This window comes from Halichoeres trimaculatus, unplaced genomic scaffold (genome assembly GCF_033239565.1).
Source record: "Halichoeres trimaculatus isolate MK-OKI-2021-1 unplaced genomic scaffold, fHalTri1.1 fHalTri1_scaffold_2, whole genome shotgun sequence".
Taxonomy (NCBI): domain Eukaryota; kingdom Metazoa; phylum Chordata; class Actinopteri; order Labriformes; family Labridae; genus Halichoeres; species Halichoeres trimaculatus.
This window is the reverse complement of record NW_027437180.1, coordinates 37448252-37476170: the sequence shown is the minus strand read 5'-3', so window position 1 is coordinate 37476170 and position 27919 is coordinate 37448252. Positions and strand designations below refer to the sequence as shown.

General features: G+C 49.3%; 1 protein-coding gene across 1 annotated transcript in view; it reads left to right on the top strand.

The window, feature by feature from the left end:
* Positions 1-27390, top strand: part of LOC141805666 (spectrin beta chain, non-erythrocytic 1-like) — a 34638-nt gene extending 7248 nt beyond the window's left edge. The window contains exons 2-36 of the mRNA XM_074690824.1: positions 4007-4231; positions 6998-7149; positions 7701-7874; positions 8581-8672; positions 8774-8854; positions 10632-10747; positions 11072-11184; positions 11308-11495; positions 11588-11705; positions 11812-11970; positions 12060-12362; positions 12441-12594; positions 12669-13539; positions 13609-13746; positions 13823-14579; positions 14817-15019; positions 15251-15341; positions 15571-15717; positions 16028-16291; positions 16405-16629; positions 16728-16817; positions 16908-17183; positions 17298-17428; positions 17530-17734; positions 17817-18191; positions 18291-18535; positions 18674-18812; positions 18915-18999; positions 21375-21571; positions 21664-21770; positions 21877-21925; positions 22055-22266; positions 22348-22521; positions 22638-22680; positions 25652-27390. Of these exons, the coding sequence (XP_074546925.1) occupies positions 4078-4231; positions 6998-7149; positions 7701-7874; positions 8581-8672; positions 8774-8854; positions 10632-10747; positions 11072-11184; positions 11308-11495; positions 11588-11705; positions 11812-11970; positions 12060-12362; positions 12441-12594; positions 12669-13539; positions 13609-13746; positions 13823-14579; positions 14817-15019; positions 15251-15341; positions 15571-15717; positions 16028-16291; positions 16405-16629; positions 16728-16817; positions 16908-17183; positions 17298-17428; positions 17530-17734; positions 17817-18191; positions 18291-18535; positions 18674-18812; positions 18915-18999; positions 21375-21571; positions 21664-21770; positions 21877-21925; positions 22055-22266; positions 22348-22521; positions 22638-22680; positions 25652-25864 (7041 nt within the window). The 5' untranslated portion in view covers positions 4007-4077 and the 3' untranslated portion in view covers positions 25865-27390. The remainder of the gene's footprint in view (positions 1-4006; positions 4232-6997; positions 7150-7700; positions 7875-8580; positions 8673-8773; positions 8855-10631; positions 10748-11071; positions 11185-11307; positions 11496-11587; positions 11706-11811; positions 11971-12059; positions 12363-12440; positions 12595-12668; positions 13540-13608; positions 13747-13822; positions 14580-14816; positions 15020-15250; positions 15342-15570; positions 15718-16027; positions 16292-16404; positions 16630-16727; positions 16818-16907; positions 17184-17297; positions 17429-17529; positions 17735-17816; positions 18192-18290; positions 18536-18673; positions 18813-18914; positions 19000-21374; positions 21572-21663; positions 21771-21876; positions 21926-22054; positions 22267-22347; positions 22522-22637; positions 22681-25651) is intronic.
* Positions 27391-27919: the final 529 nt, after the last annotated feature.

Here is a 27919-nt window from a genome sequence, read left to right as displayed (position 1 = left end):
GTGTGAAGGTTCTGTTTGGAGAGGATGAACAGAGATGATGAACTGTCCCTTTAAACTGTATCAGTTACTGTGTGTGTGTGTGTGTGTGTGTGTGTGTGTGTGTGCGTGTGTGTGGGTGTGTGTGTGGTGTGTGTGTGTGTGTGTGTGTGTGTGTGTTGGAGTCTGTTCAGTGTCTGTGATCAGTGTGATGGAGCTGCTGTGATGCAGGGTGGGGTCAGTTAACCAGGAAATGACTTTGTGTGTGTGTGTGTGTGTGTGTGTGTGTGTGTGTGTGTGTGTGTGTGTGTGTGTGTGTGTGTGTGTGTGTGTAAATCCATTAACTCCACCCTGCTCTCTGCTCTGGATGGAGTGAGGTCATTCTTCTCCTGGTCCCGATCAATGGTCTGTGTGCTGGATCTGGTCCTTTCAGCCTCTCTGATCATTCGTGTGTCTTTGCCTCTCGCTGTGTGTTGTGATCTCTGCTCAGTAAACACACTCAGATCCAGGTGAAAGGTATTCTGGGAGTTTTTTTTTCACCCAGACCTAGTTTTCTGTAGTTCTGGGTTTGAGTGACCGCCAGTAACACCACGGCCACACTGGACGCAAATTGGCAAATTGAATTGCGCCGCTGGTGGACACTGGTCTATTTTGACGAGCTGGGGGGCTGACCCACGCCACTGTGCAGGTGGAGTAGAGAGCTCGTTCATTTAAAGACGGAAAGCCCAAAAGAGCATCTGAAAAACAATGAGCTGTGGTTTCAAAAGCATGACAGGAGAGTGTGTGAAAGCTTTGGAGATCACAATCAAGGCCTGCTGCCTCTCCTCACCTCATCCTCCACCCCCTGACCCCCCGACCCATGTTCCCGGAGGTCTCCCTGGGGATAATGAAGGGGTGGAGGAAAGAGAGGAGCACAGAGAACTTCCATCTTTTCCCTGGCTCTGCCCCTGCCCCGCTCCTTCCTCCTCTCTATCAGGCTCAAAACTCCACTGAGGGAAACACAGTTGGACTCAGTGATGACCCGTGCAGGCAAATCCAGCTGGAAACTAATGTTTACAGAACTTACCTTCAAAACCTGTCTCCTCAGAGACTTTCACCCAAGTCTGCTGCTTTTTTTCTGGTCTCTGTAGAGTACACACGTCGTATCCTATAACTCTGGATGATGACACACCGCACAGATTGTTTTCTCCTCCATCTTCCAGCGGGGTTGGAGTCAGAGCAGGTGGCTAAAGTTCAATATTTAAAACTCGGGCGTAGAGTCGTCTGATGCCCTAAACGTGCCGCACAAACACATCCAACGCACTGTCCAGGGCAAATTGGCGTCTAAACCTGTCTTTGCATTGACTTTGTATGTAATCTTGACGCAAATTCGCACCTAGTTTCAGGCGTTAGCCTTCAGATTAAAACATGTTAGTATAAAATCTAAACATGCTAACATCAAGTTGAAAAATGTGACTCTTGGTTTAAAACACGTCAGTCTCAGATTGAAAACTGTATCAGCTTCTCTAAAAAGTCTCAGCCTCAGCTCGTCGTCTGAGTTTCTGTTCAAAGTTTGGATCAACATGCTGAACAGAGACATTCCTGACATCTTGGTGTGTGTGTGTGTGTGTGTGTGTGTGTGTGTGTGTGTGTGTGTGTGTGTGTGTGTGTGTGTGTGTGAGTCCTGTGAAACAGCTGCTGTTTAGAGACAGGTGACACACACCTGCTGCTTGTCTTGTATGTGTGTGTGTGTGTGTGTGTGTGTGTGTGAGTGTGTGTGTGGAGTGGTTCCTCAGCTGTGACTGTCAGGCTCTGAGGAATGTTTGAGGATATTTTAGAGTCACAGCCATTTGTTCAACAACACCCCCAGCAGCACACACACACACACACACACACACACACACACACACACACACACACACACACACACACACACACACACACACACACCAAATTCCAGAGGTACACTCCTTGCAGTGTATCTGAGGGTGTAACAAAACATGCCCCCTGCTGTGCTGGTATTCAGACACACACACACACACACACACACACACACACACACACACACGCACACACACACACACACACACACACACACACACACACACACACACACACACACACACACACACACACACACACACACACACACATATACACACAGATCAGCGCTGAAGGAGCTTGAAACTTAGAGCTCCATCTCAAAATTTGCTGCAGTTCCCTGAATGTCCACTAGAGTCTGTCTCCAGCGGTGAGTCAGTCAGGAGTTGGGAAGGGGTATGTATGTGTGTGTGTGTGTGTGTGTAAGGGTGTTACGGTGCTTTTGGCTCCATCTTGTCGTCAGGTTTGAAGAATGTGGAGCGATCTGAACCCAAACAGCCTGAGTCCACAGGGAGAGGGAGGGGCTCTTCCTGCCCCCCCCCCCCCCCCCCCCCCAGGCTGCGTTCAGAGGAACTTGTTTCTATTTTTATCCTCAGACGTTTCCACTGAACGATGTTTTTCCTCGGTTTGAGGAGCAGAGAGGATCGATCAGCTGATTTACTCTGAACATGTTTTCGTTCTGATCTGAATGTTTATTTCCTCCCTGACCGCTGACCTTTGACCGCCTGCCTGTCAGAGTTATCAGAGATCTGTTTCCATCAGCCAGTAGAGGATTCTGGGAAGTGGCTCCATTAGAGGCAGAGTCAGATTCCCCGCGGACGCCTGCTCAGAGTCTGAGTGCTGGACCGGCTCCTCTGCTGCTCCATCACTCTGATGGCATCGAGCTGTTTACTCTCTCCATTAGCTGAGGTCAGGTGACCCATCAGCCAATCAGAGCTCAGCATAGGGCATCACACACACATCAGGACACACACACACAGATGCTAAAACACATCAGAGAGTTTTTCATGAAATGCCATGATAATAAAAGAATATCTGTCTGAACTACATCTCCCATGATCCTCTGCTGCCCGTTAAAACAAAAACTGAACAGAAACTAAAAATTCTAAATTTAATCAAAACTATTTTTTTTAGATACACATCTAAAGTTGGTCATTGATCAATCTCACTGTCATCTAACCCTAGCTCTCCTATTGGACAGCTCCTCCTGCAGTGTGTTCTGGGAATTGAAGTTTACTGTGACTCTTCTCAAACCCTGAAATCTGAAGAAGTTTTGGTGTTGCTGTTGTGTTTTTGTTGTTTTTTTTTAATTGATTTGGTTGGAGGTTCTGTCGTTCTTTTTAGAGGGTGGTTTTGTTTTTTGTTGTCGTTTCCTGTGGATAAGTTGTGTTTTTTTATGATGTTTGATATTGTTTGTATTTTTTTGTTGGTGTTTGTTAAGTTTTCATTGTTGTTTGTTTTGTTGTTGTTTTTTATGTTTTTTTATGTTTTAAGTTGAACTGTTTTTCTGTTGTTTTAGTGGTGATCTTTGTTTTGTTGTTTTGTTTTTGTAGTTTTGTTTTTTTGTTTTTGCTGTTTTTTATTTTTGTTGTTTTGTTGTTTTTTGTGGTTTTGTTGTAGTTTTTCCTTTTTTGTTTTTGCTGTTTTGTTGTTTTTGTGGTTTTGTGTTGTTTTTGTGGTTTTGTTGTAGTTTTTTCCTTTTTTTGTTTTTGCTGTTTTGTTGTTTTTGTGGTTATGTTCTATTTTTGTGGTTTTGTGTTGTTCATGTGGTTTTGTTGTAGTTTTTTCTTTTTTTGTTTTTGCTGTTTTGTTGTTTTTGTGGTTATGTTCTGTTTTTGTGGTTTTGTTTTGTTTTTTTCTGTTCTGTGTTTTTGCTTTTTTGTTGTTTTTTTGTGGTTTCATTGTAGTTTTTCCATTTTTGTTTTTGCTGTTTTTTGTTTTTTTGGTTTTGTTGTAGTTTTAACTTTTTTTTGTTTTACTGTCTATTTTGAGGTTGTAATCTTGTTATTTTTGGTGTTTTGTCCGTCGAGCTCTTGTGCCACTTGGCTGTCGTTTCCACGCTGCTCACGCTTACTTCGCTCACTTTTTGAGGTCACGGTGAAACCTAATCCTGCCTCTGATCCGCATCAGTTTCCTGATCCTAACCCTTTGACCTCCTTTCTGACCTCAGGGCTCAGCCTGAAGCCGTCGATGTGGACGAGTCCCCGCTGACATCGAGGTGCGTGTCAGAGGTGAGAGGTCATGATGACGACAGTGGCCGCCGAGTTCGACCACATGGAGCTGCAGCAGCACTACAGCAGCAACGACACGGTCAACAACCGCTGGGACGATGACTGGGACAATGAGAACAGCTCGGCCCGCCTCTTCGAGCGCTCACGCATCAAGGCGCTCGCAGGTACGTGCCCCGCCCTGATGACACAACACCACCAGCACGCCCTCAGTCTGCTCAAATCATACACACATATAAAAATATAAATTCATCCTGAAGTTTGTTGCTGAGGTTTCCTCTGCAGCTGCCGCGGTTTAGATCCAGGGGAGAAACGTTGGGACTGGTCCTTTAAACACTGGGTACACAGTTCCAGACTGACCCTGGTATCAGATCTTCATCAGTCCACCTCGCTCTGACCCTCAGACTCTGCAGCAGGAACACTTCCTGGCTGAGCTTCATGAATCTCCCATGATGCACCGCTCTCCCTCTCTGCTGGAACAGAGCTCCTTTTGTTTGGAGCTGTGATGATCAGACCCAACACTGGAGGGCAGCAGAGTGAGCGCAGAGCGAGCAAACGGCAGACTGTTCTCATCATCAAGTGACCTCACACACATGACATCACTTCCTGTGGAGGGCGAAACATTTAGCTGTCAATCAAACTGTTTCTGAAAGCAGAGAGGAGGAGGAGGAGGAGGGAGGAGGAACCATTACTGCTTTAATCAGAGGGAGAGGGATAGTGTGTGTGTGTGTGTGTGTGTGTGTGTGTGTGTGTGTGTGTGTGTGTCAGAGCACACACAGGATGTTTGTTTCTCACTTCCTGTCCTTCAGTCAGGAATGTGGAGAAACAATGGAGGGAAATCTCCCCCCTCCTCTTCACACCCTGTGATGACATCATCCCCAAGCTCTTACCTGATTGGCTGATGATCTGTGCTCCCAAACAAACAAACAAACAAACAAACACACACACATATGATCAAACATGTTTTCATTCATTGAACTCAGAAACTCCCAAATATCAAACTCCATGAGGCGTTCAGGTGCACACAGGAACCTGGGAACTGTCAGTGTGGGATCCACTCACACACACACACACACACACAGACACTTGTTTGCAGTGGGCAGGGCTGTGTGTGTGTGTGTGTGTGTGTGTGTGTGTGTGTGTGTGTGTGTGTGTGTGTGTGTGTGTGTGTGTTCTGGAGGGAAACACAGAACAATCAGTGGGAGCAGGAAACCTCAGCAGAAGAAGAATGATTGGAGCGTTGGGCAGGGCCACACACACACACACACACCCTCACACACACATCCTGCGAGCGTCACGTTGACCTCTGGACTTTATTTTCTCTCTCCTCCTGAAACACGCGGGCGTCTTTAGTCCAGTTGGTTTTTCCTCGCCTGCAGATCTTCGACTCTCTGAGGGTTTTTATTCCTCGGTCTGCTTCAGTCCGAGGAGTTCCTGATCAGTTTTTCCTCTGATCCCTGGACCTGGTCTGGGACAAGCTGGCTGAGAACGGATCATTTCTGTGTTTGGTTTTCATGGAGTACAGAGTGAAACTATGACTTGTGCATTTTCCTCTCGGCCCGTCGTCTCCGAGCTCTCAGACGGTTGATCTGGAGGTTATTTACCCAGCAGCCTTTGCTCTGCTCTGAGCTGTAGTTTCCATCTGTCGGGCTTGTTGTTCGGGTTCGGACGGCATGGAGGCAGAGTGGGTGCCAGTGGACCCGTCTCAGCAGCAGAACTACAACCTGCTGGAGGGTCGATTCAAACAGCTGCAAGGTAAGAGGAGCGAGGGGTCAGAGGTCACGGGGGGCGGATGATGGCGTGCTCTGTAGGTCACAGACGAGACAGTTATGATGACATCTCTGCATGTTTTAATTCTGAACAAATCAGGATGAAATCTTTATCCGTCGATCATAGATTTCTGTCCAGTGTTGATCTGAATGTGGGCGGAGCCTAAACTAAAAATGAGTTCTTATTGGTCGATCTCTGTCAGAGTGACAGAGTGCAAAAGATCCAAAGTCTTTATCTGCTGTGACAGGATTTCATCCCTCAGAGTGCAGGGAGACCGCTCTGAAGACCCGGTCCGGACCAGAACTGTCAAAACCAGGATCAGAATCACGTTCACATCCAGATCTTGACACCTGAACCATTTGGTCCACGTGTTTTTGGTCTGAAGCTTCCAGCAGGACGATAGGTTACAGTCTGACTGAAACTCAGCTTAAGTCATCCTCCAGGAATGTGACCGCGCCTGTTTCTGATTGGTTGATGCAGACTGATGACATCATGCTGCTGTCAGACTGTTAGTGAAGGAGGTTTTAATTTAGACCACACCACCACTAGCCCACCAATCAGAGAACGCGACAGAGGAACAGGCTCCAGCTTCCTGTTTCTGCCCCAGTGTGTGGGAAGAAGGGCTTTTATTTTGAAAGAAATCCGTGTGTGTTTCCTGCCAGATGGCTTAAACTGATATCAGCAATCGCTGACCTTTGACCTCAGCAGGTTGGAGATAAAGTTCAGAGGGATGTCACAACCCATACAAATAAAGCTAATGAAGCTAACAGCTGTTAGCATACAGTCAGTTTGTCTGGACCAGGGGTGTCTACAGACTTTTTGAGGGTCAGTGGCAAAAGAAGACAAAAAAAAGATGCATAAAGCAGACGTTGCCACCCAAGGGGGCAAATTATCATATTTTAGAGGGCGAGTTCAGTGTGTTTCGCAAGCCAGGAGGGGACCAAAACGCACACTTTGGCTCCAAAAAGAGCCCTGTAGCGCATGTTTTGGCTCTAACGAGGGCACTTGAGCGCCAATTTAGCCTTAACAAGTGCACTTAAGCGCGGGCAACCTCCCCCCTGCCCCCCCTTTGTGCACACCACTGTTCTGGACTGACTCTCTGTGCATGTGTTTCTCTCTCCCTGTCCCTGTGTGTGTGTGTGTGTGTTCCTGTGTGTGTCTAGATGAGCGTGAGGCGGTGCAGAAGAAGACCTTCACTAAGTGGGTGAACTCCCACCTGTCCCGGGTCTCCTGCAGGATCACAGACCTCTACATGGACCTGAGAGATGGACGCATGCTCATCAAGCTGCTGGAGGTCCTGTCAGGAGAGAGACTGGTACACACACACACACACACACACACACACACACATTTTTTGATTCCTCTAAACCTCAGACAGAGTCAGGCAAAAACTTTCCTTTTGTGAAGGAGAGTGTGTCAAACTTTCGTCCATGTTGCAGAGACTGACCCCGCCCACTGCTGAGTGTGTGTGTGTGTGTGTGTGTGTGATGTGAGAACAGCTCCAGGTGTGTCCTTCTTCCTGTTTTCCTCTCCAAACATTAAACCAGACTGAGCTGCTGGACCCTCTGACCTCACCAGATAAAGTGTGTGTGTGTGTGTGTGTGTGTGTGTGTGTGTTTGTGTGTGTGTTAGAGAGAGAGACTGAGCTGGCCCTGGTCCAGCTGCAGCCCCCCCCTCTAAAGGACCAAGGACACTCACCCCTTCCTGTGCTGCGTTCAGGGACATCAGTGTGTCTGCACTGTAAAGGGTCTTTTATTGTGAAAATCCTCCCTCAGACAGTATTTCCTCTTTATTTCAAGCTTTGACGTTGCTCCCAGCCCAATCATCCTCTGACCTGCCCTCTCTCTTCTTTCTGGTCCGGTCCAGCCGAAGCCCACGAAGGGCCGCATGAGGATCCACTGCCTGGAGAACGTGGACAAGGCTCTGCAGTTCCTGAAGGAGCAGCGGGTCCACCTGGAGAACATGGGCTCACACGACATCGTGGACGGGAACCACCGTCTGACGCTGGGCCTCATCTGGACCATCATCCTCCGCTTCCAGGTAGGATGAACAGTCATTGGAGGAAGCTGTGAGGAGGCTGTGAGGTCACTGAGCCGTCAGCCAATCAGGTTGTGAGATGTCCTTCCCTTCATACTCTGAGCTCTGACTGAAAACATCTAAAAACCTGAAACAGTGATGTGTTAACTCCTCAGCATTTGACTCTAAATGCTCCTAAAGAGAACCAGACGCCACCCTGTGGTTGGTGGATGTAACTGCAGGTCTTTTTGTAACGCCCCAGTAAATTTATCTCTTTATTACTCTGAGGTGTTACAATCTCAGGTTTCAGATTAGTATCTGTACATTTATGTTTTTACTACTCTAAACACAAGCCCCGCCCCCTTTTAATCACTCATTAACAGACACCCCCTCTGATTGGCTGACAACTTTCTGCTCAGGTTAAAGTCCGTGAGACTTACAGCAGACTGTCACCATGGAAACTCAGCCCAGGACTTAACCTTTGACCTTTCTCCTGTGTGTGTGTGTGTGTGTGTGAGAGAGACTCTGACCAATCAGATCACACTCCCTCTGAGATTTGTCCAATCAGAGTTTTGGAAACCTGAGCTTGATCAATCAGATTTCAGGAAGTGTTTTCAAACCAAAACCTGAAGATGGAGATGATTCTGAGAAAAATATAAATCTCTGAGGAGCTTTTAAAACTTGTTTCTGGGCAAATTAAACAATTTTGTGTTTGTGTTTGTGACTCCAGATCCAGGACATCAGTGTGGAGACTGAAGACAACAAAGAGAAGAGATCAGCTAAAGACGCTCTGCTGCTCTGGTGTCAGATGAAGACTGCAGGGTGAGACTTCGATAGAGGAGATCAGAAAAACAGAACGAGATCAAGAGACTAGAGAGTGACGCGTCACCATGTGAGATTTAATCAGGTGTTTGTGTCCTCAGGTATCCCAACGTGAACATCCACAACTTCACCACCAGCTGGAGGGACGGGATGGCCTTCAACGCGCTCATCCACAAACACAGGTAACAGCTCCCCCAGCAGGCATCACATCACAATCAATCAATCAATCAATCTTTATTTGTATAGCCCCAAATCATAATAAACATTATCTCAAGACACTTTACAAAAACACTCACAGGTCTAGACCCGTAAATGTTAATAAATTTTATTAGCAGAAACCCAACATCAAGACAAGATAAGGAGTCTGATCTTATCTTAATCCACCATGAGTACAGGACTTTGCAGCATTTAGCAAGTTACAATGGAGAGGAAAAACTTCCCTTTAACAGGCAGAAACCTCGGACAGAACCAGACTCATGTTAGATAGACATCTGAGGAGACTGTTGGGGTTAGAGAGAGACAGATAGAGGAGAGAGAGTGCCGCATTGCTACGAGACTAGACGTTAGACTGACAGAAAAAGAGGGAAACAGGAGCCCTGTGTGTCAGTCTCCCCCCAGCAGTCTAAACCTATAGCAGCATGACTAAGAGCTGGTTCAGACCTGATCCAGCTCTAACTGTGAGCTTTATCAAAAAGGAAAGTTTTAAGTCTATTCTTAAAGGTTGAGACTGTGTCTGCTTCCCAGACCTCAACCGGTAAGTTATTCCAAAGAAGAGGAGCCTGATAACTAAAGGCTCCACCTCCCAGACTACTTTTAAGCCATGTTTCCACCAAGCGGTCCGGGTCGGTTCAGTACAGTTTGGGACGGTTTGGTACAGTTAAGCCTGATCCCGTATGCGTTTCCACAGCAACATGTGCCCTCTCGTGGTATGGGGCGTGTAAGCTGGATGCCGAAAGCTGCAGCTGTTAAACAATAGCGTGACACCGTAGCAGCTTACCCCGCTATTAAATCCAACAAAGAAGAAAAACGCAGTAAACAAAGAGCACAGATGAAGACATGCAGCATTTCGTCCTCTCTGTGATTGTCATGTAGCTCTTTGATACAAAGTGTAATCAAGTTTTATTTCAGTGAAGTCTGTTTGCCGCCAGGAGAAATACAGCTGCTGTTGCACAGGAAGTGACGATTCCTTTGACGAATCAACGGTCTGCAGTGTGTTGCTCCACCTTCCAAGAGCAGATTGGTTCAGTCTGGCACTCATTCAAAAGGATCCCAAAAAAGTAGGATGGCTCCTCCCGTTTTTTTGGGGATCGGTCCCCGGATAAGTCAGTGGAAACGCCGCAAAATGTGCGACAAACCGAACCGGACTGCGACTTTAGAGACCCTAGGTACAACGAGCAGACCTGCATTTTGAGAACTCAAAGACCTAGACGGATTATACGGAACGATTAAGTCTTTAAGATACGATGGCCCGATGCCATTAAGTGCTTTGTAAGTCAGAAGAAGAATTTTAAACTCTATCCTAGATTTTATAGGTAACCAGTGTAGAGACGCTAACACTGGAGAGATGTGCTCTCTCCTCCCAGTCCAAGTCAGTACCCGAGCGGCAGCGTTCTGAACCAGCTGAAGAGTCCTAATAGACTTATTAGGACAGCCGGATAAAAGAGAGTTACAGTAGTCCAGCCTAGAGGAAACGAAAGCATGGACTAGTTTCTCAGCATCGCTCCGAGACAAGATGTGTCTAATTCTCTTGATATTACGAAGATGAAAAAATGCCGTCCTTGAGACCTGTTGGATGTGAGAGTTAAAGGACAGGTCCTGATCCAAAAGAACTCCCAGTTTCTCCTATCTCCAATCTCTTCAGGAAGAGGATTTGGTTTAAAGTAAAGTCTAATCTGATATTTATTTAAATTTTAATCTGTGTGAGGTCACTGATGATGCCCTCGTGTGTTTGATTTTCAGACCTGATTTGATCGACTTCGACAAACTGAAGAAGTCCAACGCTCACTACAACCTGCAGAACGCCTTCAACCTGGCCGAGCAACACCTGGGGCTCACCAAGCTGCTCGACCCTGAGGGTGAGAGGCTAAAAGATCAACTCAAGATCAGCTTAACCTGACATCAAGTTCAATTTACCCTAATCTGACATTACCTCAGACAGATCTTAAGATTGTTTAAACGTTACTTGGTGGTTAATGAAACTGACCTACAGATTAACCAAACCAGAAATCAAGATTATTCAGCCACTAAAATCTGACCCGAGACCTGTTATTACCAGGAGGTGTTTAAACCAGAGCTCAGGATCAACTAAACCTGACTTTTACACACTCAGCTCACTTGACCCTGACCTAAAGCCAGAGTTATCGTAATCGTCCTCTCACCTTTGATTGCTTGTGTCTCAGATATCAGCGTGGACCATCCTGACGAGAAGTCGGTCATCACCTACGTGGTGACGTATTACCACTACTTCTCCAAGATGAAGGCTCTGAAGGTGGAGGGCAAACGCATCGGGAAGGTCAGAGAGTCGGGCTTCAAAACCTGTTGATATTGTTTCATATAATCTGGTTTAATCTGGTGGAAATCATATAAATCTCTTTCTGAAACATGATGACATCACTCATGTCTCTGGGGCCTCCAGGTGTTGGATAACGCCATTGAGACGGAGAAGATGATTGAGAAATACGAGTCTCTGGCGTCCGACCTGCTGGAGTGGATCGAACAGACCATCATCATCCTCAACAACAGGAAGTTTGCTAACTCTCTGCTGGGCGTGCAGCAGCAACTCCAGGCCTTCAACACCTACAGGACTGTGGAGAAGCCGCCAAAGTAAGAGCCATTAACCTCCCACACCTCCTCCTTCCTCTGCTCTCACCTCCTCCTGACTCATCTCCTTGTCTCCTTGTCTCCTCTGTCCTCAGGTTCACGGAGAAGGGGAACCTGGAGGTTCTGCTCTTCACCATCCAGAGTAAGATGAGGGCCAATAACCAGAAGGTGTACATGCCCCGTGAGGGAAAGCTCATCTCAGACATCAACAAGGTGAGCTCAGACCCCTGGTACCTGGATCAGTCAGGTGTGCTGGCTGTGATGTGACAGGTGAGTCCCTCGTGTGTTGTTCACCTGTCCGTGTGCCGTCTGCCTGCAGGCCTGGGAGCGCCTGGAGAAGGCGGAGCATGAGAGGGAGCTGGCTCTGAGGACGGAGCTGATTCGTCAGGAGAAGCTGGAGCAGCTGGCCCGACGCTTCGACCGTAAGGCCGCCATGAGAGAGACGTGGCTGAGCGAGAACCAGAGGCTGGTGTCGCAGGTGGGTGGAGCCTCTCAGCTGCTCTCTGATTGTTTCATCGCTCCTTGTCTGTCATCTCACTGCAGCTCCTCCTTCTTTCTCTCCTTTAGGACAACTTTGGATTTGACCTGCAGGCCGTCGAGGCGGCCACCAAGAAGCACGAGGCCATAGAGACGGACATTGCGGCGTACGAGGAGCGTGTCCAGGCTGTGGTCTCGGTGGCGAAGGAGCTGGATGTGGAGCACTACCACGACATCAAACGTGTCACAGCCAGGAAGGACAACGTGATCCGGCTGTGGGAGTACCTGCTGGAGCTGCTGAAGGCCCGGCGGCAGAGGCTGGAGATGAACCTGGGCCTGCAGAGGGTCTTCCAGGAGATGCTCCACATCATGGACTGGATGGACGAGATGAAGGTACGCTGACACTCAGCTGACAGGAAGTGGACGTCAGAACAGGAGTTATCCTCCATGCTGACTGTTTCTTTGTTCCAGATGCTGCTGCTGTCTCAGGACTACGGAAAGCATCTCCTCGGGGTGGAGGATCTGATGCAGAAACACGCGCTGGTGGAGGCTGACATCGCCATCCAGGCAGACCGAGTGAAGGCGGTCTCCACCAACGCCCAGAAGTTCTCTGTGAACGACGACGGTGAGCAGCCTGACCTGTCTCTGGTCTTCAGAATTAAAAAAGTCCAGTTCTGATCAGATCCTTTTTCTTTCCAGGCTACAAGCCCTGTGACCCTCAGGTCATCCAGGACCGAGTCTCCCACCTGGACTTCTGCTACCAGGAGCTGACCCAGCTGGCTGCTGAGCGCCGGGCCCGCCTGGAGGAGTCCCGTCGCCTGTGGAAGTTCTTCTGGGAGATGGCGGAGGAGGAGGGCTGGATCCGTGAGAAGGAGCAGATCCTGTCCTCTGAGGAGCACGGCAAAGACCTGACAGGTGCACTGCGCCTCCTCAGCCAGCAGCGCGCCTTGGAGGACGAAATGAGCGGCCGAGCAGGACACCTACAGCACACCATTACGGAGGGCGAGGCCATGGTGGAGGCTGGGCACTTTGCCTCAGCTAAGATCCAGGACCGGATCGCTGACCTGAAGGCTCAGTGGGCGGCGCTGGAGCAGCTGGCGGTGGTGAGGAAGAGGAAACTGGAAGGAGCTCTGGCTCTGCATCAGTTCCAGGCTGACGCAGACGATGTGGACGCCTGGACCTTGGATGCCCTGAGGATCGTGTCCAGTGGTGAGACGGGACACGATGAGTTCTCCACCCAGGCTCTGGTCAGGAAGCACAAAGACGCCTCAGCAGAGGTGGCGAGCTACCGGCCAGTCATTGACTCGCTGCACGAGCAGGCAGCCTCCCTGTCAAAAGAAGAGGCGGAGTCTGAGGAGGTGCGTGGTCGCCTGGCCGGCATCGAGGAGCGTTACAAAGAGGTGTCGGAGCTGACGAAACTGAGGAAGCAGGCGCTGCAGGACGCCTTGACGCTCTACAAGATCTTCAGTGAGGCCAATGCCTGTGAGGTCTGGATTGATGAGAAGGAGCAGTGGCTGAACAGCATGGAGATCCCCGAGAAGCTAGAGGACCTGGAGGTGGTCCAGCACAGGTAAGACCTCCACCTGTCTGAGTCTGTGTCTGTCAGTCCGTTCTGAGCTCATGTGGGGTGTGTTTACAGGTTTGAGAGTCTGGAGCCGGAGATGAACAACCAGGCGTCCCGCGTCGCTGTTGTCAACCAGATCTCTCGTCAGCTGATCCACAATGGTCACCCGAGTGAGAAGGACATCAAGAATCAGCACGACCAGCTCAACAACAGGTATGTAGAGACCCCCAAAACCCCCATCTGTCTGAAGACTAGTCCCCACTCTGATGGTTCTGGTCTTTACCTCTAGGTGGAGCCAGTTCAGGGACCTGCTGGACCAGAAGAAGGAGTCCTTGAACTCAGCACTCGGCGTGCAGAATTACCACTTGGACTGCAACGAGACCAAGTCCTGGATCAAAGAGAAAACCAAAGTCATTGAGTCCACCCAAGAGCTGGGGAACGACCTCACTGGGGTCATGGCCCTGCAGCGGAAACTGACTGGTATGGAGCGAGACCTCGCTGCCATCGAGGACAAGCTGGGCGACCTGCAGGGCGAGGCTGAGCGGCTGGCGGAGGAGCACCCTGACCAGGCTAAAGCCATCACGGGCCGGCTGGCTGAGATCAACGCAGTTTGGGAGGAGATGAAGAACACACTGAAGAACCGTGAGGACTCTCTGGGCGAAGCCAGGAAGCTGCAACAGTTCCTGCGAGAACTGGACGACTTCCAGTCCTGGCTGTCCCGCACCCAGACCGCCATTGCCTCTGAGGACATGCCCAACACGCTGGCTGAGGCCGAGAAGCTCATGGCTCAGCATGAAGGCATAAAGAACGAGATCCAGAACTATGAGGAGGACTACCAGAAGATGCGGGACATGGGCGAGATGGTGACTCAGGGCCAGACGGACGCTCAGTACATGTTCCTGCGCCAGCGGCTCCAGGCGCTCGACACCGGCTGGAACGAGCTGCACAAGATGTGGGAGAACCGGCAGAACCTCCTGTCCCAGTCCCACGCCTACCAGCTGTTCCTCCGGGACACCAAGCAGGCTGAGGCCTTCCTCAACAACCAGGTACGCAGTGCCCCCCCCCCTTACAGGCTAGGACCTTTAGTAGCTCAGAGCAGTCTCAGTACAGGTGAACTCAGAAAGAACAGTAAGGTGGATCAGGTGGGCTGTGAGATAAGACAGGTGGTGTTTAGTGACGATGTCCCTGGGTGTGACTGGATGTTTGATCCCTCAGCGATCAGTGACTTGTTGTGCACCATCCTTACCTTTATGACCTCATGTCCTCATGTCCTCATCCCTCAGGAGTACGTCCTGGCTCACACAGAGATGCCGACTACCCTGGAGGCCGCTGAGGCAGCCATCAAGAAGCAGGAGGACTTCATGACCACCATGGACGCCAACGAGGACAAGATCAATGGCGTAGTGGAAGCCGGCAGGCGTCTGGCCAGCGACGGGAACATCAACGCCGAAAAGATCCTGGAGAGGGTTACATCCATCGATGACAGGTCAGTGCTCACCTGAGAGGGACTGAGCTGTGATTGGTTCTTTGCCTCTGAGCTGTGATTGGTTCCTTGTCTCTGATCTGTGATTGGTTCCTTGTCCCTGATCTGTGATTGGTTCCTTGTCTCTGAGCTGTGATTGGTTCCGTGTCTCTGATCTGTGATTGGTTCCTTGTCTCTGAGCTGTGATTGGTTCCGTGTCTCTGAGCTGTGATTGGTTCCTTGTCTCTTTTTCAGACACAAGAAGAACAGAGAGTCTGCTGTGGAGCTGCTGATGAGACTGAAGGACAACAGAGACCTGCAGAAGTTCCTGCAAGACTGTCAAGAGGTCTGTTTACACACACACACACACTCACACACACACACACACACAAAAAGATTACATCATAATCGGACATACACACCTTTACAATTTCTCTTGGTCTCTGCACATTGGGCGGACTGAAGTTTTCTGAAATACTCGACTCGTGTGTGTGTGTGTGTGTGTGTGTGTGTGTGTGTGTGTGTGTGTGTGTGTGTGTGTGTGTGTGTGTGTGTGTGTGTGTGTGTGTGTGCAGCTGTCCCTGTGGATCAATGAGAAGATGCTCACGGCTCAGGACTTGTCGTACGATGAGGCGAGGAACCTTCACAGCAAGTGGCTGAAGCATCAGGCCTTCATGGCTGAGCTGCAGTCCAACAAGGAGTGGCTGGACAAGATCGAGAAGGTAGGCCAGAACCAGGTCCAGGACTACATCCAAACCCCATCTAAACCAGGTCTAAACAAAACAAACCAGATCCTTACCTGGACTACACTACATCCGACGTAGGTCCAAAATAGAGTAAAACCAGATCAACAAGGGGTCTAAACCAGAACCAAACAACATCTTAACAATATCCTACAATATCCTGGTTTATAGGAGACCTGAACTCAATCTAGGTTTTAAGTGTAATGACAGTACTGGCCTGACAGGGGGCAGCAGAGATCTGTCTGTGGGTCAGGATTGAATTGAACTGTTTTTGTCCGTGTCCCTGCAGGACGGCACGCTGCTGGTGTCAGAGAAGCCTGAGACGGAGGCCGTTGTGAAGGAGAAGCTGTCAGCGCTGCACACCATGTGGGCGGAGCTTGAGTCGACCACACAAACCAAAGCTCAGTGTCTGTTTGACGCCAACAAGGCGGAGCTGTTCACTCAGAGCTGCGCCGACCTCGACAAGTGGCTCGGAGGTCTGGAGGGTCAGATCCAGTCCGACGATTACGGCAAAGACCTGACGTCTGTGAACATCCTGCTGAAGAAACAACAGGTAAGACACAGTGTACAGCAGGTACAGAACACCTGAGTTCACACCCACTCAAGCTGTGAGTGTGGGCAGTCCACTCGCTGATCACACCTGTTCGATTCCCGTCCTGTCTGCAGATGCTGGAGAACCAGGTGGACGTGCGTCAGAGAGAGGTGGTGGAGCTGCAGAGCCAGGTGAAGGCTCTTGGTGCGGAGGTGAACGACGCGGAGGAGGTGGACGGGCGGAGGCAGGTGGTGGAGAAGAAGTTCCAGGAACTGCTGGAGCCGCTTAGGCGCCGCAGGAACTTCCTGGTGGCGTCCCGAGAGGTTCACCAGTTTAACCGAGACGTGGAGGACGAGATTGTACGTGACTGAGAGTAACACTCACCGCTTTGATCACATTGTTTTATATCATTTCTGAGTGCGTGTGTGTGTGTGTGTGTGTGTGTGTGTGTCCTCAGCTGTGGGGTCAGGAGCGGCTTCCTGTCGCCATGTCCACGGACCACGGTAACAACCTTCAGACCGTCCAGCTGCTCATCAAGAAGAACCAGGTGAGAGGAGACGCCCACACAGACATGATGGCGAGTAGGTGAGCTAACAGGTGTAAGGTGTAACAACGTCTTTGACTCCGCCCCCTTCAGACACTTCAGAAGGAGATCCAGGGTCATCAGCCGCGTATTGACGACATCCTGGAGCGCAGTGCCAGCCTCCTGCAGGACGAGTCATCCAGCACGGTGATCCGGCAGCGATTGGCCGACCTGCAGGAGCTGTGGCGGCAGCTGAGGGAGGAGGCGGAGCTTCGCCACGGCCGCCTTGAGGAGGCGCACAAGGCTCAGCAGTACTACTTTGATGCTGCCGAGGCAGAGGCCTGGATGAGCGAGCAGGAGCTGTACATGATGTCAGAGGAGAAGGCTAAGGTAGTGAAACTGCAGAATAACTTCCTGTTTGAGGGGTTTTCACAATAAAAGCCTTTAGACAACCTGTTTTCATGTGTGTGTGTGTGTGTGTGTGTGTGTGTGTGTGTGTGACAGGACGAGCAGAGTGCTGTCACCATGCAAAAGAAGCATCAGATTGTGGAGCAAGCGGTGGAGGATTATGCCGAGACCGTCCACCAGCTGTCCAAGACCAGCAGAGGCCTGGTAGCTGACGGACACCCTGAGAGGTATACACACACACACACACACACACACACACACACACACACACACACAGTAAAGGCCGTGGTTTTCGTTAAACACTGCTGATGTTCTGTGTGTGTGTCAGCGAGCGGATCAGCATGCGTCAGTCTCAGGTGGACAAACTCTACGCCGGCCTGAAGGACCTGTCAGAGGAGAGGCGGGGCAAACTGGACGAGAGGCTCCGCCTCTTCCAGCTGAACCGCGAGGTGGACGACCTGGAGCAGTGGATCGCAGAGAGAGAGGTGGTAGCTGGGTCGCACGAGCTGGGTCAGGACTACGAGCATGTGACCGTACGTACCGTGACATCACTGCTGTTGCTCATGACCTCTGACCTCTGTCACATGACCCATGACCTCTGACCTGTTCTCTCAGATGCTGCAGGAGCGTTTCCGAGAGTTTGCTCGGGACACGGGGAACATCGGTCAGGAGCGCGTGGACGCCGTCAACCGTCTGGCAGATGAGCTGATCAACACGGGTCACGGCGACGCAGCAACAGTGGCGGAGTGGAAGGACGGGCTGAACGAGGCGTGGGCCGACCTGCTGGAGCTCATTGATACCCGGACGCAGATCCTCGCAGCCTCCTTTGAGCTCCACAAGTTCTACCACGACGCCAAAGAGATCCTGGGACGCATCGTGGACAAACAGAAGAAGCTGCCGGAGGAGGTGGGGCGCGACCAGAACACGGTGGAGACGCTGCAGAGGATGCACACCACCTTCGAACACGACATCCAGGCGCTGGGCACACAGGTCAGTCCCCGTACAACCGCACACATAGGGTTTCAAAGAACATTTGTCCGTGCTGGTTTGGGTCCTAACCCTCTGTGACCTTTGACCTCTGGTCTGCAGGTGAGGCAGCTGCAGGAGGACGCCGTGCGCCTCCAGTCTGCGTACGCCGGGGACAAAGCCGACGACATCCAGCGCAGGGAGAGCGAGGTTCTTGAGGCTTGGAGGATCCTGCTGGAGGCCTGTGAGGGGCGCCGGCTCCGCCTCCTGGATACAGGGGACAAGTTCCGGTTCTTCAGCATGGTCAGGGACCTGATGCTGTGGATGGAAGATGTGATCAGGCTCATCGAGGCCCAGGAGAACCCAAGGTACCCCAAACCAGTCCTAACCGATGCTAGTTTGTTTGTCGTGTTGGGTTTGGAAGACGTGTTTATCTGGTGTTATTGAATGTGCTGGGATGCGGACGCGTGAATCTCATGCTAAAGTGTGTGTTGTGGTGCGTTCAGGGACGTGTCGTCTGTAGAGCTGCTGATGAACAACCATCAGGGCATCAAGGCGGAGATTGATGCCAGAAACGACAGCTTCACTTCCTGCATCGAGCTTGGGAAAGCTCTGCTTGCCAGGAAACACTACGCTTCAGAGGAGGTGACGAGGACACACACACACACACAAACACACATGCAAAGGATGAAATAGAGAGTGTTTTAAACTTTGTCTGTGTGTGTGTGTGTGTGTTTGTGTGTGTAGATCAAGGAGAAGTTGCTACAACTGACTGATAAGAGGAAAGAGATGATTGACAAGTGGGAGGATCGATGGGAGTGGCTAAGACTCAGTAAGTCAATGTCAATGTCAGTTTTATTTATAGAGCACGTTTTATAGGACAAGCCAGACAAAGTGCTTTACATGAGAAAAATATGATATAGTAAAAAACTACAAGTAAGATGACATTAAAAGAGAAACATAATATAACAACAGTAAACGAGAAGTGTACACAAGCAAAAACAAGTGACTAACTCAACCAAAAGCTAGAGTACAGGTGGGTTTTAAGGTGAGCTTTGAAGGAGGTGAGGCTGGTTGCAGAACGCACAGGCTGAGGAAGGGCAGTCCACAGTGTGGGAGCAGGAACTGCGAATGCCCGATCCCCTCTGCTTTTAAGCTGGGTTCTCGGCACATCCAAGACCATCCGGTCTTCAGACCTCAAAGATCTGGCAGGTCGGTGCACCTTAACCAGGTCTGATAAATATTCTGGGGCCAGCCCGTGCAAAGACTTAAAAGCAAATAAAATAATCTTAAAATCAATCCTGAACTTGACTGGGAGCCAGTGAAGTGAGGAGAGCACCGGTGATATGTGCTCCTGTTTCTTGGCTTGGGTCAGGAGACGAGCAGCAGCATTTTGTACAAGCTGTAGGCGGTTAATTTCTGTTTGGCTGATGCCAACAGACAGCGAGTTACAATTGTCTAGGCGAGACGAGATAAAAGCATGGATAACCTTTTCCAGATCTGGCCTCCTAAGATAAGGTTTGATCTTTGCTAGAGGCCGAAGCTGAAGAAAGCTAGCCTTCACAACAGAGCTGACTTGCCTGTCCAGCCAAAAGCCGCGTTTCCACCAAGCAGACCGGTTTAGTTCGTCTCGGTACGGCGCGCTTTTTGCGGCGTTTCCACCGACTCATCCCGGGACAGATCCCTAAGAACCGAGATGAGCCGACCTACTTATTTGGGACCCTTTCGTATGGGTGCCAGACTGAACCGATCCGCTCTCGGGAGGTGGAGCAACACACTGCAGACGGTTGATTGGTCGAAAGAATCATCACTTACTGTAGGACAGCTGCTGCATTTCTCCTGGCGGCTCACAGACTTCTCTGAAACAAAGCTTGATTGCACTTTGTATCAAAGAGCTACATGACAATCACAGAGAGGACGAAATGCTGCATGTCTTCCATCTATGCTCTTTGTTTACTGTGTTGCGTTTTTCTTCTTTGTTGGATTTATTAGCACGGTAAGCTGCGGCGGCGTCGCGCTTTTGTTAAACAGCTGCAGCTTTTGGCATCCGGCATACACACCCCCCACCACGAGAGGGCACAGTTTGCTGCGGAAACGCAAACGGGATCAGGCTTAACTGTACCAAACCGTCCCAAACCGTACTGAACCGACCCGGACTGCTTGGTGGAAACGCAGCTTAAGAGCCCCATCAACAATAACACCTGGGTTTCTGGCCTGGGAACCTACATAGGGTGCTAAGGGGCCAAGGGAGCTGGCAAGGACCTGGACGGTGTCGGGGTTGCCAAAGAGGACAATCTCTGTTTTGTTTTCATTCAATTTTTAAAAAATGAGGTCCATCCATGTTTTAATATTCCTCATGCAACTGAACACAGCCTGAAGGGATTCCTTGGAGGGGGGCTCTTAGAGGCAGGTACACCTGCACATCATCAGCAAAGCAATGGAAGGGGGTGTCGTGCTTCCTGAATATTGACCCCAGGGGAAGCATGTAAAGGGAGAACAGCAGAGGGCCTAAAACTGACCCCTGAGGGACTCCACAGGTTAGAGGGGCCACTGAGGAGGAGTACTGCCCCCATTGTACACTGAAGGATCTGTCAGCAAGGATTTAAACCACTCCAGAGCGGGGCCTTTAATGCCTACAGTGTGCTCAAGGCGTGATAAGAGGATGGAGTGGTTCACCGTAGGTCCAGGAGCATTAAAAAGGCACAATTACCAGAATCAAGATTTAAAAGAAGATCGTTAAAAACTTATAAAAGAGCAGTTTCAGTGCTATGAAGAGGCTTGAAACCTGACTGGAATGGCTCACCAATATTGGCTTGATCTGAAAAATCTTATATTTGGCCAAGAACAGCTTTCTCTAAAACCTTGGAAACACACGGGAGCTTAGAGATTGGCCTAAAGTTAGAAAACACCAGTGGATCCAGTTTTTTCTTTTTTAGCAGAGGCTGCACTGTGACATGTTTAAGTCTCACACACACTCACACTCGCTGACCAATCAGGAATAGGCTTAGGTGACAACTCTCAGGTGTCTTTGTAACGGAGTCACAGGAGGGACAAAAACATAAACACTCTACTGTGACTAATGCTAACCACTTCCTGCAGACCTTCAAAATTAAATTCTCCAGAAAGAAGGAAAAATATAACAAATAACCAGAATAATAAACTCCTGAGTAAAGCTGACGGACTCTGCTTTGACTCCGCCCCCCTCAGTCCTGGAGGTGCACCAGTTCTCCAGGGACGCTGGCGTGGCGGAGGCGTGGCTGCTGGGCCAGGAGCCGTACCTGTCGAGCAGAGAGATGGGTCAGAGCGTGGACGAGGTGGAGAAGCTCATCAAACGCCACGAAGCCTTCGAGAAGTCTGCTGCCACCTGGGAGGAGCGCTTCTCCGCCCTGGAGAGGCTGACTACGGTGAGCCAGGAGGGGCAGAAATACAAACCTGTGAATGGTCTGAGCCTGATGATGAAGATGATGATGAAGGCTCTGTCTTTCTCTCTGTTCAGCTGGAGCTGCTGGAGGTGAGGAGGCAGCAGGAGGAGGAGGAGCGGCTGAGGAAGCCTCCGACCCCAGAGCCGCTTGTGGTTCAGCAGGAGGAGCCTCAGCAGCAGAGGTCAGAGGTCACAGTTAGTCTCAGCAGCCCCTGGTGGCTGTCGGAGGAACTGCAGCTGGCTCAGGTGTTCATGTGGTAACACCTGTGTGTGTTTGTGTCTCTACAGCGGACCCATCACTCAGAACGGACTGCCCTCAGACCAGGACTCTCCTCGGGTCAGTGACCTCATTTAGACCTCTCTCTGACATCACGCCATTACCTGTGGCGTTTGATTTTCTGAGCGTTTGATTAACACAGACCTGATCATGCGATGTGTTTTAACCTCTCTGCGTTTCCTCTCTCAGGACGGCGTGGACGGCGGAGAGCTGGTGAATGGCGTTGCTGAACGCAGCTCAAAGGAGCCAAGTCCTGGCGCGTCGCCGACCTCCGGCAGGAAGAGCAAAAACAGCCAGTCGTCCACGCTGCCCTCCAAGAACCAGGACTCAGGCTCCCAGCTGGAGGGGCTGCTGCACCGCAAACACGAGTGGGAGGGGCATAACAAGAAGGCGTCCAACAGGTAACACAGATCCTCTGCTGCAGACGACTTCTCACTCTGTGTTGTCCTCGCCCTCTGAGTGTGCTGCTCTCTGATTGGCAGGTCGTGGCACAACGTGTACTGCGTCATCAACGGCGGGGAGATGTGTTTCTACAAAGACAGCAAGGCGGCGGCTCAGGGCGTGCCGTACCACAACGAGCTCCCCGTGAGCCTGAAGGAGGCCACCTGTGATGTGGCCTCAGAGTACAAGAAGAAAAAACACGTCTTCAAACTCAAGTGAGTCTAAACACACTCACACACACACACACACACACACACACACGCGCACACACACACACACACACAGATGTGTGTATCACAGTGTCCTAAATTTCTGCTTCTTGTTGTTTCAGACTCACTGATGGAAACGAGTATCTGTTCCAAGCCAAAGATGAAGTAAGTCTGACTCTGAGCCGAACTCTGCAGCTAGAGAAAAGGCCTGACCTCATGACTTTATGGCCTAATGGCCTCATGACCTCACGACCTCATGTCCTTAAGACTTAGGTGCCCCATGAAGTCATAACCTCTCTGTCATCATGACCTAATGACTTTCGTCCTCATGATTTCACGACCTCCAGACTTAATGACCTTATGTCCTCATGACTTCATGTCCTCGTGACCTTATAATCTCATGACCTTGTGTTCTCATTACTTAACAGCCCACTGTCCTCATGACCTCACCGTCTCATGTCCTTACCGTATTTTCCGCACCATAAGGCGCACCTAAAAGCCTTCAATTTTCTCAAAAGCCGTCAGTGCGCCTTATAATCCAATGTGCCTTTTATATACCACTACCATAGTTAGGGGGCGTCGTCGGAGTAACAGCGTTAAGCAGTAAGAACCTGTAAAGAGGAATTCTGCTAAGTGCTAACGTTAGCTCACAGGCTGGCCCGGGCTTCTTCTCTTGTTTATTGTTAGAGCAATACAGTGCCCCCCAAACGTCTGGCATTTGAACTGATCTCTGGAAACGGCTTTTGTGGACGGCAGAAATCGCTTCGTCTTTACAGCGCACGGCACAGAAAATTGTCGGATAGGAAAATGTGCGGCTCCGTGTGGATGTAGCCTGAGTTTGACTGACTTATCTGACTGTTTTGTTGACATTCCCTTTAGCGCAGCTCCATCTAGTGGATGCATAACGCAACCCCGGCCACTACTGTGGCTTCTACGCTATGCGCCTTATAATGCGGTGCGCCCTATATATGAAAACAGTTTTCAAATCGGCCATTCATTGAAGGTGCGCCCTATACTCCAAAGCGCCTTGTAGTGTGGAAATATGGTAAGTGCCTCATGAAGTCATAACTTCAGGACTTCATGACCATGTGTCCTCATGACTTAATAGCCTCATGGCCTCACAGTCACATCCTCATGACTAAATAGCCTCATGATCTCATACCCTAATGATGCAACAGCCTCATTATGACTTAATAGCCTTCGGGTCTGATGTTCTCAAGACTTAAAAGCCTATTTTCCTCATGACCTCATGTCCTCAAGACCTCTCAATCACATCCTCATTACTAAATAGCCTCACAGTCACATCCTCATGACTCAATAGCCTTTTGTCATCATGACTTTATAGCCTCAAGGTCTGATGTTCTCATGACCTAAAAGCCTAATATCCTCATGACCTCATGGCTTTCGTCTTTATGATTTCATGACCCCAGACTTAATGACATTATGTCCTCATGACTTCATGTCCTCATGACTTAATATCCTAATGAACTTGTGTTCTCATTACTTAACAGCCTAATGTCCTCATGTCTTCATGACCTCATGTCCTTAAGACTTAAGTGCCCCATAAAGTCATAACCTCATGCCTAAATAGCCTCATGACTTCATGTCCCTATGACTCAATAACCTCATGACTTGTGTTTTCATTACTTAACAAGACTTAAAAGCCTATTTTCCTCATGACCTTGTGTCCTCAAGACCTCACAATCACATCCTCATTACTAAATAGCCTCATGACCTCATGTCCTAATGACTCAATAGCCTTGTGTCATTATAACTTAATAGCCTTAGGGTCTGATGTTCTCATTACTTAAAAGCCTAATGTCCTCACATCCTCAAGGCTTTACTGTTTCCACAACTTTACTGTCCCATAACCCCTATCAACATGACCTCATGGCTTTCGTCCTCATGATTTCATGACCCCAGGCTTAATGACCTTATGTCCTCATGACTTCATGTCCTCATGACTTAATATCCTCATGACCTTTTGTTCTCATTACTTAACAGCCTAATGACCTCATGGCCTCGTGACCTTATGTCCTCATATTCCCATGTCGTCATGAACTAATTGCTTCATGACCTCATATCCTTCTGACTCTATGGTCTCTTGGTCTCATCTCCTCACGACCTCATGTCCTTAAAACTTAAGTGCCCCATGAAGTCATAACCTCATAACTTCATGACCTCATGTCTTAATGACTCAATAGCCTTGTGTCATTATAACTTAATAGCCTTAGTGTCTGATGTTCTCATGACTTAAAAGCCTAATGTCCTCATGACCTCAAGGCTTTTCTGTATTCATGACTTTACTGTCTCATACCCTCTGTCATCATGACCTCATGACTTTCGTCCTCATGATTTCATGACCCCCAGACTTAGTAACGTTATGTCCTCGTGACTTCATGTCCTCATGACCTTGTGTTCTCATTACTTAACAGCCTAATGCCCTCATGAGCGCATGGCTTCATGGCTTCATGGTCCCATGTCATCATGAACTAAATTGCTTAATGGCATCATATCCTTGTGACACCATGGTCTCATGGTCTCATGGACTCATATGTACACTCTCTGAAGAGTTTCAGGCTGAGAGAAGCTCAGAACAGAGGAAACTCTAAAGTCATGAGGGTCAAACCCTTTGACTCATCCTTTTAAACACTTTGATTGGCTCCAGCTCTCTCAGCAATAACAGTAGATGATGATCAGCTTGATTAAGATAAGTTTTCTTCACTCTCCTGAAAAATTTAGATGTAAATAAACTCAAAGACATTTAGAGTTTACTGCCTTCAAAGAGTTCGAGGCCGTAGGCAGGTCGACAGATAAACTTGAGGTGTCTTAACACTGTGAACACTTCCATCTGCTCACAGTGTGTTAGCCTGTTAGCATGTTAGCTGAGAGATTTTAACATGATCCATGATGATTTGGTATTTAAGGCCCTTATCGTCTGAGTGTCTATCCTCTTCTGAACAAATTCTTCAACCTCCTCATGTCTAAATGTTTAACCACAGCGTTCAGAGGTCAGTCAAGGTCAAAAGTCCTTTAGAGCACAGAAGGTCAGAGGTCAATGAAGGTCAGAGGTCTGTGAGTGTGGAAACAGACTGTCTGTGACATCATGTGACTGTGGTGTTGTTGCCCCCTGCAGGAGGAGATGAGCACCTGGATCCAGGCCATCCTGAACGCCAGCACCGACCGCTCTGACGTTCAGGGCAGCCATCCCGGCACGCCGGTGTCTGGGCGCGCTCAGACGCTGCCTGCCACAGTCACGCTGACCACGGAGTCGAGTCCCGGGAAGAGAGAGAAGGACAAAGAGAAGGAGAAGGAGAAGCGCTTCAGTCTGTTCAAGAAGAAACAGTAGAGAGGAGCGCACGCCGCGCTTTGGTGAAACGACTCTGACTCTGAAACCAAACATTTAGCTTCTTCACTCACCTTTGTTTCTCATCTACCGCCCCCTGCTGGAAAACTAGAGAACTGGAACCTGTTTCAGAGCCACAGTCCACCTGAGACACTGAGTCCAGCTTCATGGAGGTCTTCATCAGAGACGGGAAGCTTGGTTCAGATCTCTGGTCACTCCTTCAGACCTTCATGAAGCTGCTCTCAGCGCTAACAGCAGCCAACAACCCTCACTCACTTCCTGTTCCTGTAATCTGACACCTGACGTCTGTTCCGGGACGTCTGCAGAAAGTTTACGAACGTTAAGAAAAAACTGCCAACCCCCCTGACCGGTGACATCATCAGCCCAGGTGAGTCCGGTCTGAACCATCCGTCCGTTAGAGAGTTCACTCAGAAGGCGGACACTCTCTGAAACTGATGAAGGATCTGAATCCAAACAGGAAAATGTGACATCACCAGTGATGTCATCACTGAGCAGGAAGTGGCGGAGGATTGGCGGCTGAGCTCCAAGGAGCAGGAAGTGTAAAGTTTCACCAATGTGCAGCGTTGATGTGTGTTTGTTCGTCCTCGATGCAGTTTTTTATACCTTTGTGTTTCCGCGCGTGGTCGGCGGTGGGCAGAGAGGCGGAGCCAGAGAGCAAGGGTGGCATGATGAAACTGGATCAACTTGCTCCTGATTGGCTGTATCCTAACATCGTCTGTCCGGCCCTTGCTCAGTCTCAGTGACGTCAGCGGGGACCACGCTCTCATTCTTTCTTCTGTTCTATTTTTCTACCTTTTCGTTTGTTTTTTTGTTGTTTTTCTACGTTTTTGAACAGGTCTGAATTATTTCCCTCAATTTTGTGAGGTCGTCGTAGAGACAGCCTACATTCTTCCTCTGCCGTTGAGAAATTGGACCAAGAGTGCTTTTTCTTTGATTCCTTTCCTTCGTTCCACTCCGAAACCTTTTGTGTTTACGACTTTCAAACAGCCAATCAGCTTGGAGGAGGCGTATGATGTAGAAATGTTCACTTGCATGCTTCGTCAGGCGCAGAGCGTGTCCTGAAACACTCACCTGAAGCCCTCCCTCTTTCTTTTTTTTACCCTCCTTTGTTCTGGTCTCGGTTTCGGTCCAGGTGTGACGTCTGTACAGGTCACACGTTGAAGCTTCCGTGTGGTGAGCGTACTCCAGGTGATGAGGTACAGGTGAAGGTTGCTTGCTTGTGGTTGGCTCTTGGCACCGCGCTGCGTTGAGATTTTCTGCTCTTTGATACTCGTGTTGCTCTGCGTCACTGTATATCTATCGTCCTGAACATGTATGGAAGTTAACGCCATCTTACTGCACAATCAGATCGACATCTATAGGAATGAACCAGAAGCTGTCTGAGGCCCCATATTTAACTGAACTTAGACCATAAAGGCTTTCTCATGTATGAAACTGCACCTGTAGACTTTAAAGCTCTCTCTTTCTCTGTCAAATATGTGCGATGTCATTAAAGCTTTTAAACTTTACCTCACTGTGTCGCCTTTCTACTGATTTATTCTCATGGGTGTCTGGGAAGCCGCATATATTTTATACATTTAGGCCCGTTATTCACACCAAACTGCATTTTTACGTCACTGAAAACTTCAGCCACAGTTAAGATTTTGGTCTCATGGTTTCGTGTATACACCAGGTAACATTTTTCTAAACCAGGTGTTGCCTCTTGGAAAAGACATTGTGGTGTGCGACCTATGGAGTTCACAAAAGTTTCAAAAAAGTTTATGAGTCTTAATTATGTCTTGTTCATTTGCCAAAAACTGTGGTTTTGCTTAATGATGTGAAGGACCAAGCACCCAGGGGACGTTGAAACCGCCTGAAAATGCGTACCATTTTGTGCAACAATCCAGCATATCTGGTCCTTGTGTTTCCTCCACAACATGTTTTCCTTAACGCCTTCTGTCAACACAAACTGACTGACCCCTCAAGTAAACACTTGTTTAGCATTTAGCACTCAGCACATTCCCTTTCTGTCAAAGTTCTGACTTTGTAGATTCTTTT